General features: G+C 52.4%; 1 protein-coding gene across 1 annotated transcript; it reads right to left on the reverse strand.

The window, feature by feature from the left end:
* Positions 1 to 13,944, reverse strand: LOC143164647 (endothelin receptor type B-like). The gene is made up of 8 exons (XM_076347516.1): positions 13,778 to 13,944; positions 8,597 to 9,124; positions 5,313 to 5,425; positions 4,628 to 4,832; positions 3,776 to 3,925; positions 2,879 to 3,012; positions 2,113 to 2,221; positions 1 to 1,172 (listed from the first exon to the last, which is right to left on the reverse strand). The coding sequence occupies exons 2-8, from the start codon at positions 9,044 to 9,046 to the stop codon at positions 1,023 to 1,025; spliced, it is 1,311 nt and encodes a 436-aa protein (XP_076203631.1). The 5' UTR covers positions 9,047 to 9,124; positions 13,778 to 13,944; the 3' UTR covers positions 1 to 1,022.
* Positions 13,945 to 15,220: the final 1,276 nt, after the last annotated feature.

Genomic DNA, 15,220 nt, shown 5'->3' on the forward strand with positions numbered 1-15,220 from the left:
ATCAGAGGATCAGGACCCTTGCATCCTATGTCAGGCAGAGAATTAGCTGCTTCCAGGTTACGCGGGGGGGTTGGAAAGGTGAGGGCTGGTTCCTTTGTCTTCCCTTTCCTGGGCTTACAAACTCTTCCCTGGAAGGACAGGACCTTGGGCCAGCAACGGTGCCTGGCTAGCCAGGAGCTCATCTGTCCCTGGGGAGGGGGAAGCTGGAGCAGATGGTTTGGCTGGATGCTGCCACTAGCTTCAGCCAAGGATAGCTGGTCCCCTAAGCTGTGCAGTCACATATAATCACTTTCTTGTGCCATACGCAGGTGGGGTGAACATCGTCCCTGGGTGGCGAGCCTGGGGCAGATTTCCCAGGAAAAGGTAAAGAGGAGGGGGGCTTTTAGGGCTCCCCAGGTCAGGTTGGTCACACAATGAAGCCAAGTTACTGCCCATCTCTCCCTACGATGAACAGGAGGAGATTTCAGGCCATTGATGGTCTACCGGACATACATGGTGCCTGGACCTTATCCTGGCTCTCTGCCCAGGGACAAACCGTCCCAGCAACAGAGGGAGATGATAAGGGATGTTACCAAAGCTTTTCTCTGGCTTTTTCAGCTGGAAATTGTCACTCGTGGTCCTATCCCTGTCCTCCTCATCCCACATCCATCTCAAAGTGACCACATTTCAACCTTCCTTCTCTTTTCACACACATCTCCCCACCCCACGTTTCTACCCAAGATAAATGGCCGTAAGTCACTTGGTTTTCCTGCAAGGAAATGAAAAATCCTGCAAGGGTCTGAATCCCCTTCCCCCTCCTCCAGAGGCGACTCGGACCAGAGGACGGATCGGCATGGTTCAGAGGCTGTGTCCAGAGCTAGTCCCAGGCATCCATGAAATGCTGCAGCTCCTTCCAGGTGGGTTACAACACGAAGGCAAAAACAATTCAGGCCCAGCCAGGAAACAGCCGTGCAAGAGAAATGGAGGGGTCCTGCCGTCTTGGCACAGTGCCTTCTCCTCTTGGCCCCGCGGGTGGCATGGCTTTAGGAAGAGCTGTACTTGTTACTCAAGCGGGAGCTGCTCTGGTCCAGCCCAAGCTCCTGCCCGTTGGCTTTCCACTTCCCAACAGAGCCCTTCTCGTCCGTCGGCGTGATGCTCAGAGCCGGTCTCTGGCACCAGCAGCACAGGCAGGACTGCGAGGAGACAAGAGGGTGGAGAGAGAGGTTACAAGCGTGGGCTACAGGGTAAAAGGGCAGGAAACATTCCCTTACTGATGTTGGCAAGTCAACCTGCGCAGTGCCAGGCTGGGAATCGCAGCCTGCACTCCTGAGCCTTGCTGTTCTGCTGGGAGCAGGTTTTCCAAGATAGGGCTGGTGTGGATTGGAAATGAAGATAATCCAAAGTCTTGGATACCTTTTGCATTTGTGTTTTCTTGTCCTTGGGAGGCAGAAAATACGGGTAATGCTTAGCTGGGCTCAGCTTTTCTTTTTGCCACAGCGGCTGGGAGGTGATTCCCTTTCCATCCCTTTCCATCCCTTCCATCCCATCCCATCCCATCCCATCCCATCCCATCCCATCCCATCCCTTCCCTTTCTCAGGGCTCCACAGCTCCTGAAAATTATCTCCGAATAACTTGGGCTCAAAGTTTAAAGCAGCCCCAGTCCCTGGTCTAATGGTTTGTGGGGATGCTTCTGATCCAGAATGACAGGGACGTTTTTGGCTTGTCCTAGGTCCTGCACTGGCAAAAGCCTCCCCATAGGAGGGCAGTGAGCTCTAGTGTACCTGAAGCTGGGAAGAGAGGCACCTAGCAGGGGGAAAATTTGGGAGGAGAAATATGATCAGTACATGAGCAAACAGGGGAATCCTGTGGGCTGCTGGCAGCCCCAGCGTGTCCCTGATGGGGCATTTGTCTGGGAGCCAGGAGCTGCGAGGTCCAGACCTGTCTCTGCCACTGCTTGCTGGGTTTGTTTGCCAAACCGCTCTCCGCCTTTCCCCTCTTCTCATAAGCACAGAAGTCCACTGCAATGGGGGTGCCTCTGGCTGCACCGCGCCTGGTCCTGGGAGCTTGCGCCCCTGGGACCGGTGTCTGGGGACGGTCACCATAGCCAGGAGCTCTGGAGGGGCCAACCCTACCTGGAAGCAGTTCTTGAATTTCCGGCTGACGAAGTAGAGAGCCACAGGGTTGATGCAGGAGTTGAGGGAGGCCATGTTGATCCCAAAGTAATCCATCACTAGGAGGAAACTGAGGCGGGAGGGGAGAGAAGAGGGTGGACGTGTTGTAAGCTCACCGAGCGGAGAACTGAGGCAGGGTTTCCAAACTGCCTGCAAACTGCCCAGCCCCGGAACCTGCTTCCACGGAGGGCCAGTGACTGATAACATAGAGGAGAGCACAAAACAGCCCCTCCTGCAGCTGGGCAATTGCCCAACACTTTTTACTGCGAGGAGCATTTCCTTAGGAAACCGAAAGCATGAGATCTGATTTCCCCTGGTGACTTTGATGGTCTCAAACTCAAGCACAGTAGCAGTGCCTGGCCTGAACTGGATTTTGGTGTGATGGGTAAAGAGGAGAGGAGAAGACAGGCACCTACCAAGTTGCAGAAACTGTGCACAGCCCTTAGACGTGATGCAGTTCCTTTAGCCCTGCAGGGAATGTTTCTCTGCCCAGGAGACCTCTTTAACCCATAGCTTTATAGAGACATTTCAAAATTTAATTTCTTCTGTTCTTATGGTCCCCCACACCCTTTCTCTGTGCCTATCAGGAGAGCAATGCCATCTAGAAAGGAGTTATTGAAACAAGGTGTTTGGAAGGCAACTCCACCAGCCTGCAATGAGCCCAGCAGAGCTTCTGCCGGTGCCCACAGGGGCTCCCAGCGCGATGCCCTCCTGCTGATGCTACTACCTGAGCAGTTCACATCTGTTGGGGTCCGTCTGGTCATAGATGGTCTTCTTGAGGATGCGGCTGAGGTGGAGCGGCAGCCAGCAGAGTGCAAAGATCACCACGAGGCAGAACACAGTCTTGGCCACCTCCCGGCGCTGCGAAGAGAAGGTGGGCAGGAGAGAAGGGATGGTCTGGCTGAGCATTGGAGAGCAGGTGGAGCAAAGCACCATCTCCCCATGCTGAGCAAGGCCCCTTCAAGTAATTTCTGTAATCTGATGACGGCTGGGCACCCCTTTTGAGTCCAAAGCACAACCTGCAGGTCCCACCTCCTGCATCATGAGGAGGACTCTGAGGTCCAGGCTGCAGAAAGGGGTAAGGTACCAGCAGCACAATATGGACCAGGCCCCTTCCCACCATTGCTCCTGGTGACTTTGCTCGGGCGATACTCCCTGGGACATGGGGGCCTCCTCCATCCACCCTTCACACTATATTATTGTGACAACCAGCTGGTCTGCCTCAAGGGGTCATTCTGCAGTGTGGGAAGGGACAGTAAACTATTCCTTTTCCCTGCACCCCTTGTCTGTGATATGGCACATTCAGCATTTGGTCCAGTTTGGTGTGATCTGGGCTGGCATAGCACGGCCAGAGACAAATGGCCATAAGAAATTGAAAATCAAGCTGGTCCATGGCCGTCAGGCTAGTGGTTTGGGTTGTCCCTGAGACTGGAGCTTGTAGAGCTGGAGGCCCATCCCTGGTTTTTTCCATGCATCTGCATCAATGTGCCAATATCCGTTGACCACTGTGAGGCTATGCCAGCTCATACGTGTCCTTTACAGGGACTGGTGCGTGCTCTCCCCTTCGACAGCACTCCCTCCTTTTCGGGTAATATCAGAGTTTCTGCCCTCCTGGTTTTCTTACCCGTTTCATGTGGTCATTCAGAGCAATTCTCATGCCATTTCTCTTGCTCAACATCTCGCATGACATGAGGGTGTAGAAGATGCCAGTGCATACCAAGGGGAGGCAGAAGTAGAAGCCGAAAAGCCACCAGTCCTTCACATCACGGTAGAACTGCGTGCAAAAGAGACAGTAACTGGAAACTGGGGAAAGGGGGGGGTAAATGGGGCATGAACTGACCCGGTCCCTGACACCGACGCTGGCCTGTATCAGACATTTCTGATGTGTGGAAGTGTAACAGCTCCTGTGCTAAGTGCACATGGGATTATCTTCCCCCAAGGTGGGTGCACGTTTAACCTAAGAAGTAAAGGCTGGTTTACATCTGGCCGCCAGTCCAATCTAGCACTCTTGTGCAAGAAACGGTTGCAAGGACCTTATTTGGCAGACACAGTGGGATAAGTTCTGATGCTTTGTAAGGGTCTTCATTCCCTTGCTCACCCTTAGCTGACCCTGTGATAAAGGTTACCCACGCAGACTGGTTGTGGAGATGCTCTTTGGCCTGCTGGGACAGCGTAGCACGTTCTGAAGCTTCCCGAGATGTGTCATGACCTTCTGATGTGGATGGTGAAGACACGACAGAGCTTAAGGACCAGCTGCCTGTTTTCTGGCCCCACATTCAAAGCAAGTCTGCCCCATGTCACTACAATGCTGGGTCTTCTGTGCTTTGTCTGATACTGCTCTCCCTATGTTCACCCCGGTGGCTAGAAGAAGCCATCTACAGAAGCATCTAATCCTCTAATCAAGGAGGGAGGATGCCCTGGTTGCCTGTGTCTCCCTTTAACTCGCACTGCAGCTGGGGTGGGACAGAGTACATACCATCATGAAGCTGGATTTCTGTTCGGAGGCAAGCATGCACACCCACAGGTGTTGTTCCCAGTAGCTGAGCTCCACCATGTCAAAGGCTATAGCTTCGGGGACTGCAAGCACAATGGCCACTGCCCAGATCAGCATCACCTCCACTGCCTTCCACATGGGGATTCCTATCCCCTGGATCCGACTCCAGGACGCCACTGCTCGGTACCTGCCCAACGCATGGGAACGTGACAGGAGCAGGGAACCGTCAGGAAAGGGCTGAGAAGGTGCAGATTAGAGATGTTCCCAAAGGCCCTTTCCCTTATGCCTTCCTCCTCCACCCCTGAACCTTCCCCATCAGTGGAATGGGAAAGATCAGAAACAGGGGCTCAATGGATGGATGTGGTGGTAGCTATCCTTGGCCAATGTCTACTTGCCATTGGGGCGGTGCCACCCTTCCCCACCACCCCAGCAGTTGTTCCAGCGGATCATGATCCTCCCCTCAACCTTTTCCGGCAGGATTTAAACTCTCTCACCGGAGTCAGTTCCTGTTGGATTTCAACTCTACAAGACAGCACCCTGTCCCCATCTCTGAATTTGGCCTGAGACCAAGCCGCCCTGCAGTCTGCCTCTTGGTGACAACGAAGGGGCGTGCTATAGACAAATATGGGTCAGGCTGGGCAGTGCAACTGTAGAAGTTGTTTCTTACCTGTCAATGCTGAGAGCACAAAGGCTGAGGACCGTGATGCCCACTGAGGCCTTCTGGATGAAGGGGACCAGCTTGCACACCTGGACGCCGAAGGGCCAGTCCTTTGCCAAGAGCTGGGGAAGAACCGCAGGGTTAACAGGCCGCTTCGGGAAAGTGTGTCCGGCTTCCCGTAATAGCAGGTGGTTATCCACAAGGTGTGAGAAGCCCACAAAGAGCAGCTTGAAAGCACTCTGAGGTTACCTCCGCTGGGATTACGCGGTGTGTGCTCTCCGGTATTTTGTGTTTTACTGGGAACCATTTGTTTCCCCCAGGGCTCATTGTGAGATGAGTTGATGGAAGGATGGTCCAGACACCAGGTCCTGACTCCAGACCCTGGGTGATTTTGAATGGATCTGAATCCTAAACGCTACAATGGGCTTTGAGTCGCTTTCAGAGGGAAAATGGGTGTCATTCTCTGAAACAGCCAAAATCCAGCAAGGACAGCTTCTTTCAGGTGGCTTTCAAAGCCATGTAGTCTTAAGCCTTTACCATACTCTGACCCTCTACCACACTTAGATTCCTTATAGAACACATACACTGTGGCCCCAAACTCCACTGGGGCAAGCAGAGGGTATCGATGGGGACAAGATGCCCTGAAGGCAGGAAAAATCCAGGCTACTCATGAGGGTAAGAGTGAGCCTGGGTTCACAACCCTTATATCCCCATGACACCTGGAGCCCATCCTAAGGTTACCCCTACTCAGAACCACCCCCCTGTGCAAGCTCTTTAGTTTGGCCTCAGCAGCAAGACAAATTGATCCAGAAGCTCTCCTGGAAATCAGGGTCTCAGGTGAAGGCAACCACCCAACCCTACCCTTTTCTTTGGTCTGCAAACCTGGGTAGTCCACCCATCTCATCTGTTACTGTGTCATAAGTGAGACACACCACGAGGGAACTGGGCTACTCTTAGGACCAGGTTGCTCATAGTCAGTTTGGGCTTCTCAAACAAGCAACAATTTCTCCTCCAGGAGGTGGCTGGAAGGGAGAGGTGTAGAAGGGAGGGGGGTTGCTCAGGTGGCCTAGGGAAATCATGAACATCAGTCAGGAAATGTCAGTGTAGATGTGGCCAGAGCAGGGAGTCTCAACCCTGGAGATTTGACCCAGTTTTCCTGTTACAAGGCAGGCAACACCAGTGCAAGATGTTGTCCTTAGCCTGGACAAAATACCTTGACTTTTCTTTGTGTTGGCTGCAAGCTGTGTGAGTTGCAGCTCCAAGAGATGGCCAAGTGTGTCTCCAAGCCAGCAGCTTATGTTAACAGGAGGTGTCCTGTAGATGAGGCCTTTGGTCTAAGCCATGAACTCTGCACAAAGCTCAGTGCAACCCCCGTTCTTGGCTGACCAGGACGCAGAGCTGGGTATTGAGCCTGTGACTGGTTTATCTGCCAGCTTTCCTCAGGGAGGTCATTCCTACAGTCTCCATCTGGTCCCACACGCCCCTTTTTTTATGATACATAGGACCTTCCTACAACAGAGACTTGCGAAATACAGCAGAACTGGGCAAACAGATCCTGAAGGGAAGGGCTGTCAGACCCATCTCTTCACAGTCCTGTTGTATAAGCCTTGTTTCTGTGGGAACCCAGGCTAAAACCAACCCAACCGCCCCGATATTGTGGGTGATATAAACGTGACAGATGGACTCTGCAGTCCAGATCCCCCAAAGTGGAGAAGCATTAGCATCACGTGGAGGCAGGTCTGCCAGGTATTGTGCTGTTGCTCTGTTCTTGTTAAATGTACATTGCACGACCCAAATTCTTTCCCTGGCCAGATGGTCCATTTCACATCAAGTGTGGCAAAGGCAGGATTAAAATAGAAATCTTCCCTGCCTTGGTTTTGTCTGGGGACAAATATTGGAGGGGCTTTGCTGTTCAAGCTTTTGAGGGGCTCAGCTATGACCATGCTTGTTGTGGCTGCCTCTACAACCTCTGCCTGTGCAATGGGTGCGGGGTAGAGGTGATCCCTGGGAGAGCTGCTGGCGTTGCAGCCCCGTTCCCCAGACTGTCTCTCCCCTCTCGGGCAGAACAAATTGCACCTTATTCAAAGCAAAGGGGTCCCGTTGGGTGGAAGCGGAGATAGTCTGTACACCGTGGGTGAAGGGGGGCAACCCTCCCCTGGGTCAGTTCTGCTGGCCCCACGCTACTGTGTTTTCTTGCACATGAGTGAAACCCTCTGCATGGATCCGTATTCTTGTAACAGCGGGGTCGTCCGGCTCATGGAGAACCTGTTTGTTTTGAGCTAAAAACCTTTACAGTTTTCAATCCATTTTCACTTAAAGTGTATCTGTTCACAGTGATTTGAGACCCCCTGCCAGCCACATCTGGTTGTTCTCGCTGTCAAATTATAGGCACCTTCTTCCTACTTCAAATTTCTCTGCCTTCTCCCCCTGCCACCCAGCCTGCTCGATCCAGGTCCTCTCTGGCACTCAGTTGCCACTTTTCAGGCTAAAGCTCCGCTTTGACAAACAAATGTGGCTGAGCTCAAGTCCTTCACCCCATGGCATCCCTTCCAACCCTTCACAGAAACCTCTGGCTCCAGCCCACCAAAACCTGTCTCAAGTAGTGGGCGAGAAAGAGCTGTAATAGCCCAGACACATCTCACAGATGCCATAACACACCTTCTGCTCTTAACTGGGGTCTCAGGTCTACTGCCCACATCTGCCTGGTCCTCTCTGCCCCAGTGCACCGTGCAGAGCTCAGGTTCCCCTGATTATTTGTTGTGCCTTTTCTCTCTCGGTTAGAGGGCAGTGTCTCTGAAAGAAGCCCCTGTTTTATAATACAGCCCTCTTCCTTGTTCCTGGATGAGTCTTCACATTTAGCTAGAATAAAAAAGGTATTTGCTTGAGGCTGATTGACTGAACTGTGCTGGGGGAAGTGTCCCCAGTGCACAAGAACAATAATTTTCGCTCAGCTGAAATAAACATCGGGTTGTAATGTCAGAAGACTGCAAGTGATTCTCTTCTTGTGATTTGAGATGAGATTTAAAAGATCTGGAAGGTTGTGTGCTTGTGTGTGTGTGTGCATAACACAGCTGTAGCTGAGAACACCTCTGCTTTCCCAGGAATGTTCTCCGAGCTTTTTGTCTGTTTATGTTTTTCTCATCCTTTCGAGAGCAGAAACACCCTTTCCCTCTCCCTTGCAAAAATGGAGCCTGCAATAAAGAGCAGAGGACAGATATTCCCCAGGGCACTGAGGCAGACACCATCCCTGCAATCACCAGGCTGCCGCAGCACTCGTGCCACATGGAGCCTACCTTATATACGTTGATGGGCAGAGCAATGAGGATGTAGAGAAGGTCTCCGAGCGCCAAGCTAGCAATAAGGACATTTGGCCCATTCCTCATGCACTTGTTCTTGTAAATGATCCTCAGGAGCGTGGAGTTCCCGATGATCCCTACTATGAAGATGGTGCAGGACACGATGGTATTGATGTACTTGAAGATGTGTCTGATATCTGCAGGCTTCACGCACACGGGCAGCAGGGGTGGCTCAGAGCCGGTGCTCCTGGGGAGGCTCTCCGAGTGGTTCGACAGCTTGGCGTCCTGGAACAGGCTTGGCTGGACCAGACTGTAAGCCTGCTCCTGGCTAAGCACCTCGAAGGGGACGGTGCTCTCCTGGAAAGCCCTTGGGGTCTGGCCGTGTGCTCCAGAGAAGAGGCAAGTCAGAAAAATGGCTAGAGCGGTGGGAGCAGAGATTCTCGCCATTGAGGACCGAATGGCAAAGCTGGGTGCAGAAGTCCTCGCAGTGCTCGTGGGACGTCCCTGCTTGGGTCTTGGTTGGATCTGCAGATGGAGAAAGGGACAAAGGAGAGAAATTGGTTAGCAGAGGAAGGAGGAACAAGATGAGACTGAATGAAAGCAGTTGTTGGAGAAAGTCCATCATCACAGCGATTAGAAATAATGCCAGATTAGATCTCATCTGCTCAAAGCAGCTGACTCCTGTGGGTGGAAGTCTTTGCTGCTAAAATTAAACATGCCTGTTTAGAAACAAACTAACAGGAAAACAAGCAGTTTCTTACGCCTCTTACACAGTATTTCAGCAAATGAGGGCACCTGCCTCTTCTCAGATAGGTGTGTTGAATCAGCTATTGCACCTTCTGAGGCTGGCAGCGCTGCTCACCCAGCAAACCTGACTTTTCTGCCCAGCACAGCCTTTTATGCCCACCCCACAGTTCTCATTTAGTTTCTGCCTGTTTGAAGTAGCAGTTTTGGGGCACCTGCCCTGTCGATGCCTGCACATCTGGGTGATTCTGCAAACCCCGTCTCGGGGTCCACAGAACCAGTGGACCTTTTCTTCCAGTTCGTGCCATGGGAAAACTGGAGCAGCACTAACATCCCGCTCTTCAGCAGATCCCGTGGGCTGCCATACGCCATCTTTCAGTGCAAAGTGAAAAGACTCAGCGCAGTCTTGCTGGGAACCATGATGGGAAAATACTACAAGGGTTTTTCCAGAAATGCTGTATTGATACCTGACATCTTATTCCAATTTATGTGCGAGTAGAAAAGGCCCTCCTTCCCCAACCTTATAGTTGTTAATTGAACCACTTCCTTTCCAAATCCACTGTGCCCATTCAACTCAATACTCAGGGACATAAATCTCCCTGTGCTGTTTGCAGTTCTGACTGCTGAGCACAGTAAAAGGTCTCTCAAGCTCACCGAGGCTGGAGCACTACCAATAAATATCACCAGAGTGGGTTCTGCTTTGCAAATCTCAGACAATGCTTTCAGGCAGGACTAGCCAAGCTGCTGCTCCACAACCACTTGAGAAAGCTGAGGATGGCTGTAGCACTGTCCTGGCATGATGTGGATTTGTGGAAGGGGCTTCTGGCTGATCCAGATATGGCCACCGGTGGGAAGTGAGCCCAGAGAGGGAGTGGAAGACGTCGGCACCCTGTCAGTCTGTGCCCCAGCACTGTCTGTGCCACAGACAGGGACAGATCTTGGGTCTCCTGGTTAGAGTGGGTGAAGAACATGTTTCTCAAACGATGAAACTTTACAGCTTTGAAGGGAGGAAAAATTGCTGTGCTTAGACTGAAAGCAGGAGCCTTTCCGGGCTTCCCCGGGATGTGCTCCGCGCCAGGGGAGCCAGTTGGGCAGGGATCGGGGTGCCTGTCTGGGATTAGAGATGGGACTTCAATCTCCACTCTGATTCCACCAGGCAGAGTTGGGATCTGAGCCCAAACTAGCTGTACCCCGGAGATCTGCTCCCCAGGACCATTCAGCCAGGGCATTCCCGGGTTGTAGCACAGTTCCCCCTGCCCAGGACCAGGGGACCCCAGGACCAGCAATGCATATACGGTGGGAGCAGGCTGTTCCCACTTTGGGAAGGCATGGCCAAGCCAACCATGAGTCCCACTAGGTACAACCATAGCTTCTCTAGGTACAGCTGTGCGTTCCTCATGCGACAGGGGCTCAGGCCAAGCTTTGTAGAAATGTCTGTGCCTTTCTATTGCTTGGAAGACTCCAAGCATAATCAGCACAAAGTTGGACTCTTTCCCAACAAACCAGCCTGGCCAGACCTACCCTTTTCTCAGTTTCACCCTACTGCTCTTGCCAGGAAATCTAAATCAGGCTTAGTTCTTCCTGACCCTCTTATGTCCTTCGGTCAGGTCCTTAGTACTTTAAACTGTAAACAAGCAGTGTTAGGAGGAAGCCTAAAATTTATTCCCCGTTACGTGTCAAATATAGGCAATAAAATAACCAAATCCCTTCAATCAGAGTTTAGACCTCATGAACTAGAGAGTTAAGTTTTCAGTTCTGTTAAAACAACCACATTTTAAAGATGTTTCTTTTCTAGTTTGAATCCTTATAACGGCACCTTAGATACAGTTTCACCACAGGAAAGTTAAAGATGCCATTACTTTTCTTTTCAGCTCACTGTAAGCATGATTCTATCTGCTAAAATATTCATGCCTGGTGCTTAGCAATCTTGTGTGTTCTCTGTGCCTTTTATCTGTGCAGACTCAAACAGCTTTGCAAACTTATCTTGCAGGTAAGCCGCATCGGTGTGAGCCAGAACAGGCACTATGAAGTTACCTGCCTGCTTCTGCCTGAAAAAAGAACAGTTTTCAATGACTTGAAGAGCATTTAGAGAAAAGTCTCCGTATGATGGTTGGGAAACAACCCATATCTGGCCTGTAAGCACCCCGCTCTCAGAGGTACGTAGGTATCCCAACACTGAGGGACACCTGCAGGTGTATGTGATCCGAAAACTGGGGAAACGCTCAGCCCATACTGTCCCTCCTGCACGGGCAGAGCTAATTTCCTAAGGAGGGGATGGTGGGATGACAGCTTGTCACCTTGGATAACCAGTATAAAATACTATGGGAAGGGACTAAGCTATGCACCAGAATGCCTGGTTATTAAAGAGCCGAGGCAAGGGGGAGCCTCCTTCCTCAAAAGACCCTTTGGAGATGCATTGGTCAAAGCTGAGGACTCATGAAGTTGTCACCAGTCAGCGTGTGGAGAGGAATGTTCCCACCTGCTTGCTGGAACAATGTTGGTCCTTGGTGGCTATGAAAGTCCTGGTACCCTCCCTGGCCTCAGCACATCCCTAATCAGCTGATTGCCAAATCTGGGATCTTTTGACCAGAGAAGCTTCTCCGACACCACCTTCTGACTGATATTTACCTAAACATCTGCTCCAACTGCTGTCCTGGAGACAGCTGGCCAGGGTGGACTTTGCTCTGACCTGTTTTGATGTTATTCTCAGCTGTGACTCCTGCTCAGGTGCTGGGCACCCAGCTATGTCAGGAAGGAGGGGAAGAAAGGAAGGGAGAGAACGGATAAATAACCTGAAGGACCACAAACCTGGTGGTCCAAACCAGCAAATCCCTGCTCTGGCTTGGTGCAGGGACTTTAGCCTGCACCCTTGCTAAGGTCCTTAGCTCTCCATCCTGCCCCAGGCCACACCGGGGGCAGCTCTCTCGTGGGTGGGTGCCCTGACCAATGCCCTCCTCTCCTCCCCACTATGCCCACAGGATTGGGGCTCGTAGGAGAGGGCAGACCCAGCTCAGAATTCCTGCCTGGGAACCTTGAGGGTCTGGGCACCTCACAGGGAGTAGCTTCGGACGGCACAGACAAATGTCTGCCACTCAGGGCTGTCTGGGGGCTTGGAGAAAGACGGTGGCTCCTTGAGTCAGCAGCTGACAGAGGGGTACCAGAGCATCCCCGGTCGTGTCCTGTGCCCTCTGCAGCAGCGGGCTGCTCCTATCTGCTCTCCCTGATGCAGGACTACAGAGCCTGGTGTGGCTGTTCAGCCCCTGGGTATTTAGCAGGAGAGCTCATGTGAGTAAGTATCACAGGACATGGCTCACCGGATCCTGCCCGTGCCCTCCACAGCGCAGCTGCAAGGCACTGAAGAAAAAAAGCACTTGTCCCTCATCTTGCCTTAAAATCCAGCAATTTAGCAAAAGAGAAGCATTGTTTTCTCCTGTTCAACAGCCCATTTATTTCTTGCCCTCCATGCTGCCTCTCACATCTCAGAGTGCTTGAAAGCATAACCTTTTCTCACTTGTGGGGGAAACTGAGGCACGGGAGCATCAAGAAGCTTGTTCAGTGCCCAGCAGATGTGAAGCCAAAGCCAGCATTGCCTGACCCAAAATCCTCTGAGCTTTGTTCATGTTGCTGATCATCTGGGGAAGTGACTTGGTGCCTGAAGGGGCCATCCCCATCCCATCTGCCCAGCTGGGGCTCTTCTGTTAGCAAATAGCTTAGATACATGAAAATGGAAATGCCCTTTACGCTGTGCTGAGTCCAAATCGCAGCTGAAACCACTGGAGGCATGACGTGGACATCAGGGAATGATTCCCAGAGAGGAGACGAGACTGAAAATCATTGCCATAACCCTGCACAGCCTGCTCCTGTCTGAAAGGTGCCACGCGCGGGCTGGGGGGCTCAGGACTGCTCTTGCCTGGGAGCCCAGGAGGGCTGACCACATCCCAGGTGGCATCCTCATCTCAAGCCCGCCTCTCCCGCCACGGCGCGCTGCCTGCTGTCCTGCCCGTAGCAGGGCAGGCTGCCTTGGAGAGCAGCTCCACTTGCGCTCTCCTGCCAGACTAACCTTGCCAAACGCAAAACAGACCTTTTCTGCGGATAAACACCTCTTGCAGCAAAAAACGCCATGGGTGGGGGAAAGGGGAGAGAAAGGCGGATGATAACACCACATCCTCAGCTGCTTCCCTGACCTGAACCCAACCTGGTGCACAAGCAGAGGGACCTTCTCCCCCCGAGGTGTGCTGGATTTCTTCTCGTGCACCCTCTCCCTGCCCACCTGTTAGAGCTTGCTCAGGCACCGTGGTCCCTCCAACGCCTCCCCCAGAGTGGGGGCCGGTGGGGGGGTCTGAAAAACATGCGAAAACTCACCCCAAAGCAGGAAATCATTTTGTTGCAAATTAGTGCATGGAACAGCAAAGCTTTTCATCGGAGTTAAGTTACCTTTCTCGTAACTTTGGATGCTCCTGGGATCAGTTTCTTTCCCTCTCACGGCTCCTTCCCACTGCACGGGCAGCTGGGCATGTCCTGCAGGCCCTGGGAGAACTGCAGCGTTGTAGATCCTGGAGTTTGCTTTTGTGTGTGGGCTCGTGCTCAGGGGAACGTTTCTTCCCTCTTGTGACTTGCTGAGGTCTCTCTGAATGGAGTGGTTGGTTATATAGAAAATCGCAGGGCTCCCCCTGAGCGCAGCCCCTGCAACCAATAGGCAAAGCGCGGGACGGGGATGTAGGAGGAGGGTGAAGCAGGAGAAACGCAGGACAGCTCTTGTGAAGGAGATGAAAATAATAAACAAATAAAGCTCGAGGAGGAGGGAGGGAGCTGGGGGAAGGCTGCTGACAGCAGAGCAGCGTGCCTGCTCGGCACGTTGTAGTGGCGGGCTCGGAGGAGCCCCGTGGCTGTGCTTTGGTGAAGGAAGCTGCAGCCCCGACCACCTTTGGGGAAAAGACACATCAAAGCCTTCTCTGCCCAGGGTGTATAAAGCCAGCTGCTCCACCTGGAGCTTTTGAGGAAATGTTCAGGAGCAAGATGAGTACTGCAAGCAAGGCGGAGGGGACCTGTGGTTTCCCTTCTAGCAGAGAGGACGGAGTGTAAGAAGTCCTTACTGAGGTGCTGGGGAAGGATGAGCCTCCCTTTTCCCTCTCACGCGGTCTCCCCAAGCCCTGGTCTGGGTGAAGCAGGCTGGGAACAGGTTTCAGACCATGCTCCCATCTACAAGAAGTTGCACTGGTGCCTTTTCACGTGCCAGCTCTGTTTTTATTTTGCTGTGGTTTCTCTGCGTCCTGAACTGCCTGAAAAGCAGCATCCGATTGCTCAAGATGCAGGGCAGAACACTTCATGGCTGAGCAGCCGGTGCTGCCGAAGGGTCACACCGACCTCCCCCATCAGCCACACATCCAGTCCGGTCTCTGGACATGGTCCTGGCTCAAAGACTCCCCTCTGCTCTCCACCTGCCTTTGAACAGAAGATCACGAGCAGTGCTTTCATGAGACTCTTCCTGTCTTTCTCCAAACCGTATGAACCTGCAGACAATTTGTGCTGCTGCACAGCCTGTCTCTTTCCCTCTGGACAAAGCCTCTCCCAACCTCCTTGGCTCATCTGCTTGGAGAGGAAAGTTTCTTTCCTCACCATGCTGTGAACCCAGCTGTTCTCAGGAATGGGAGATTTATCTGGTATGTGGCAGCCTGTTTATTTAAAAAAATGCCAAATCACCTTGCTCTGGGGTCCTTGACGGCTCAGAAACGTGTCGGCATGGTGCAACTATACTAAGTCAAGGCAACTTCACTCTGATGCAGGAATCCCTTTGCCCTTTTAGCCCCAAAACAAGGACAGAAAGAATAGGTTCAGACTCCTTCCCAAATTGAAGGCATCTCAAGTGGAACGAGATCA

This window comes from Aptenodytes patagonicus, chromosome 9, assembly GCF_965638725.1.
Source record: "Aptenodytes patagonicus chromosome 9, bAptPat1.pri.cur, whole genome shotgun sequence".
Lineage (NCBI taxonomy): Eukaryota > Metazoa > Chordata > Aves > Sphenisciformes > Spheniscidae > Aptenodytes > Aptenodytes patagonicus.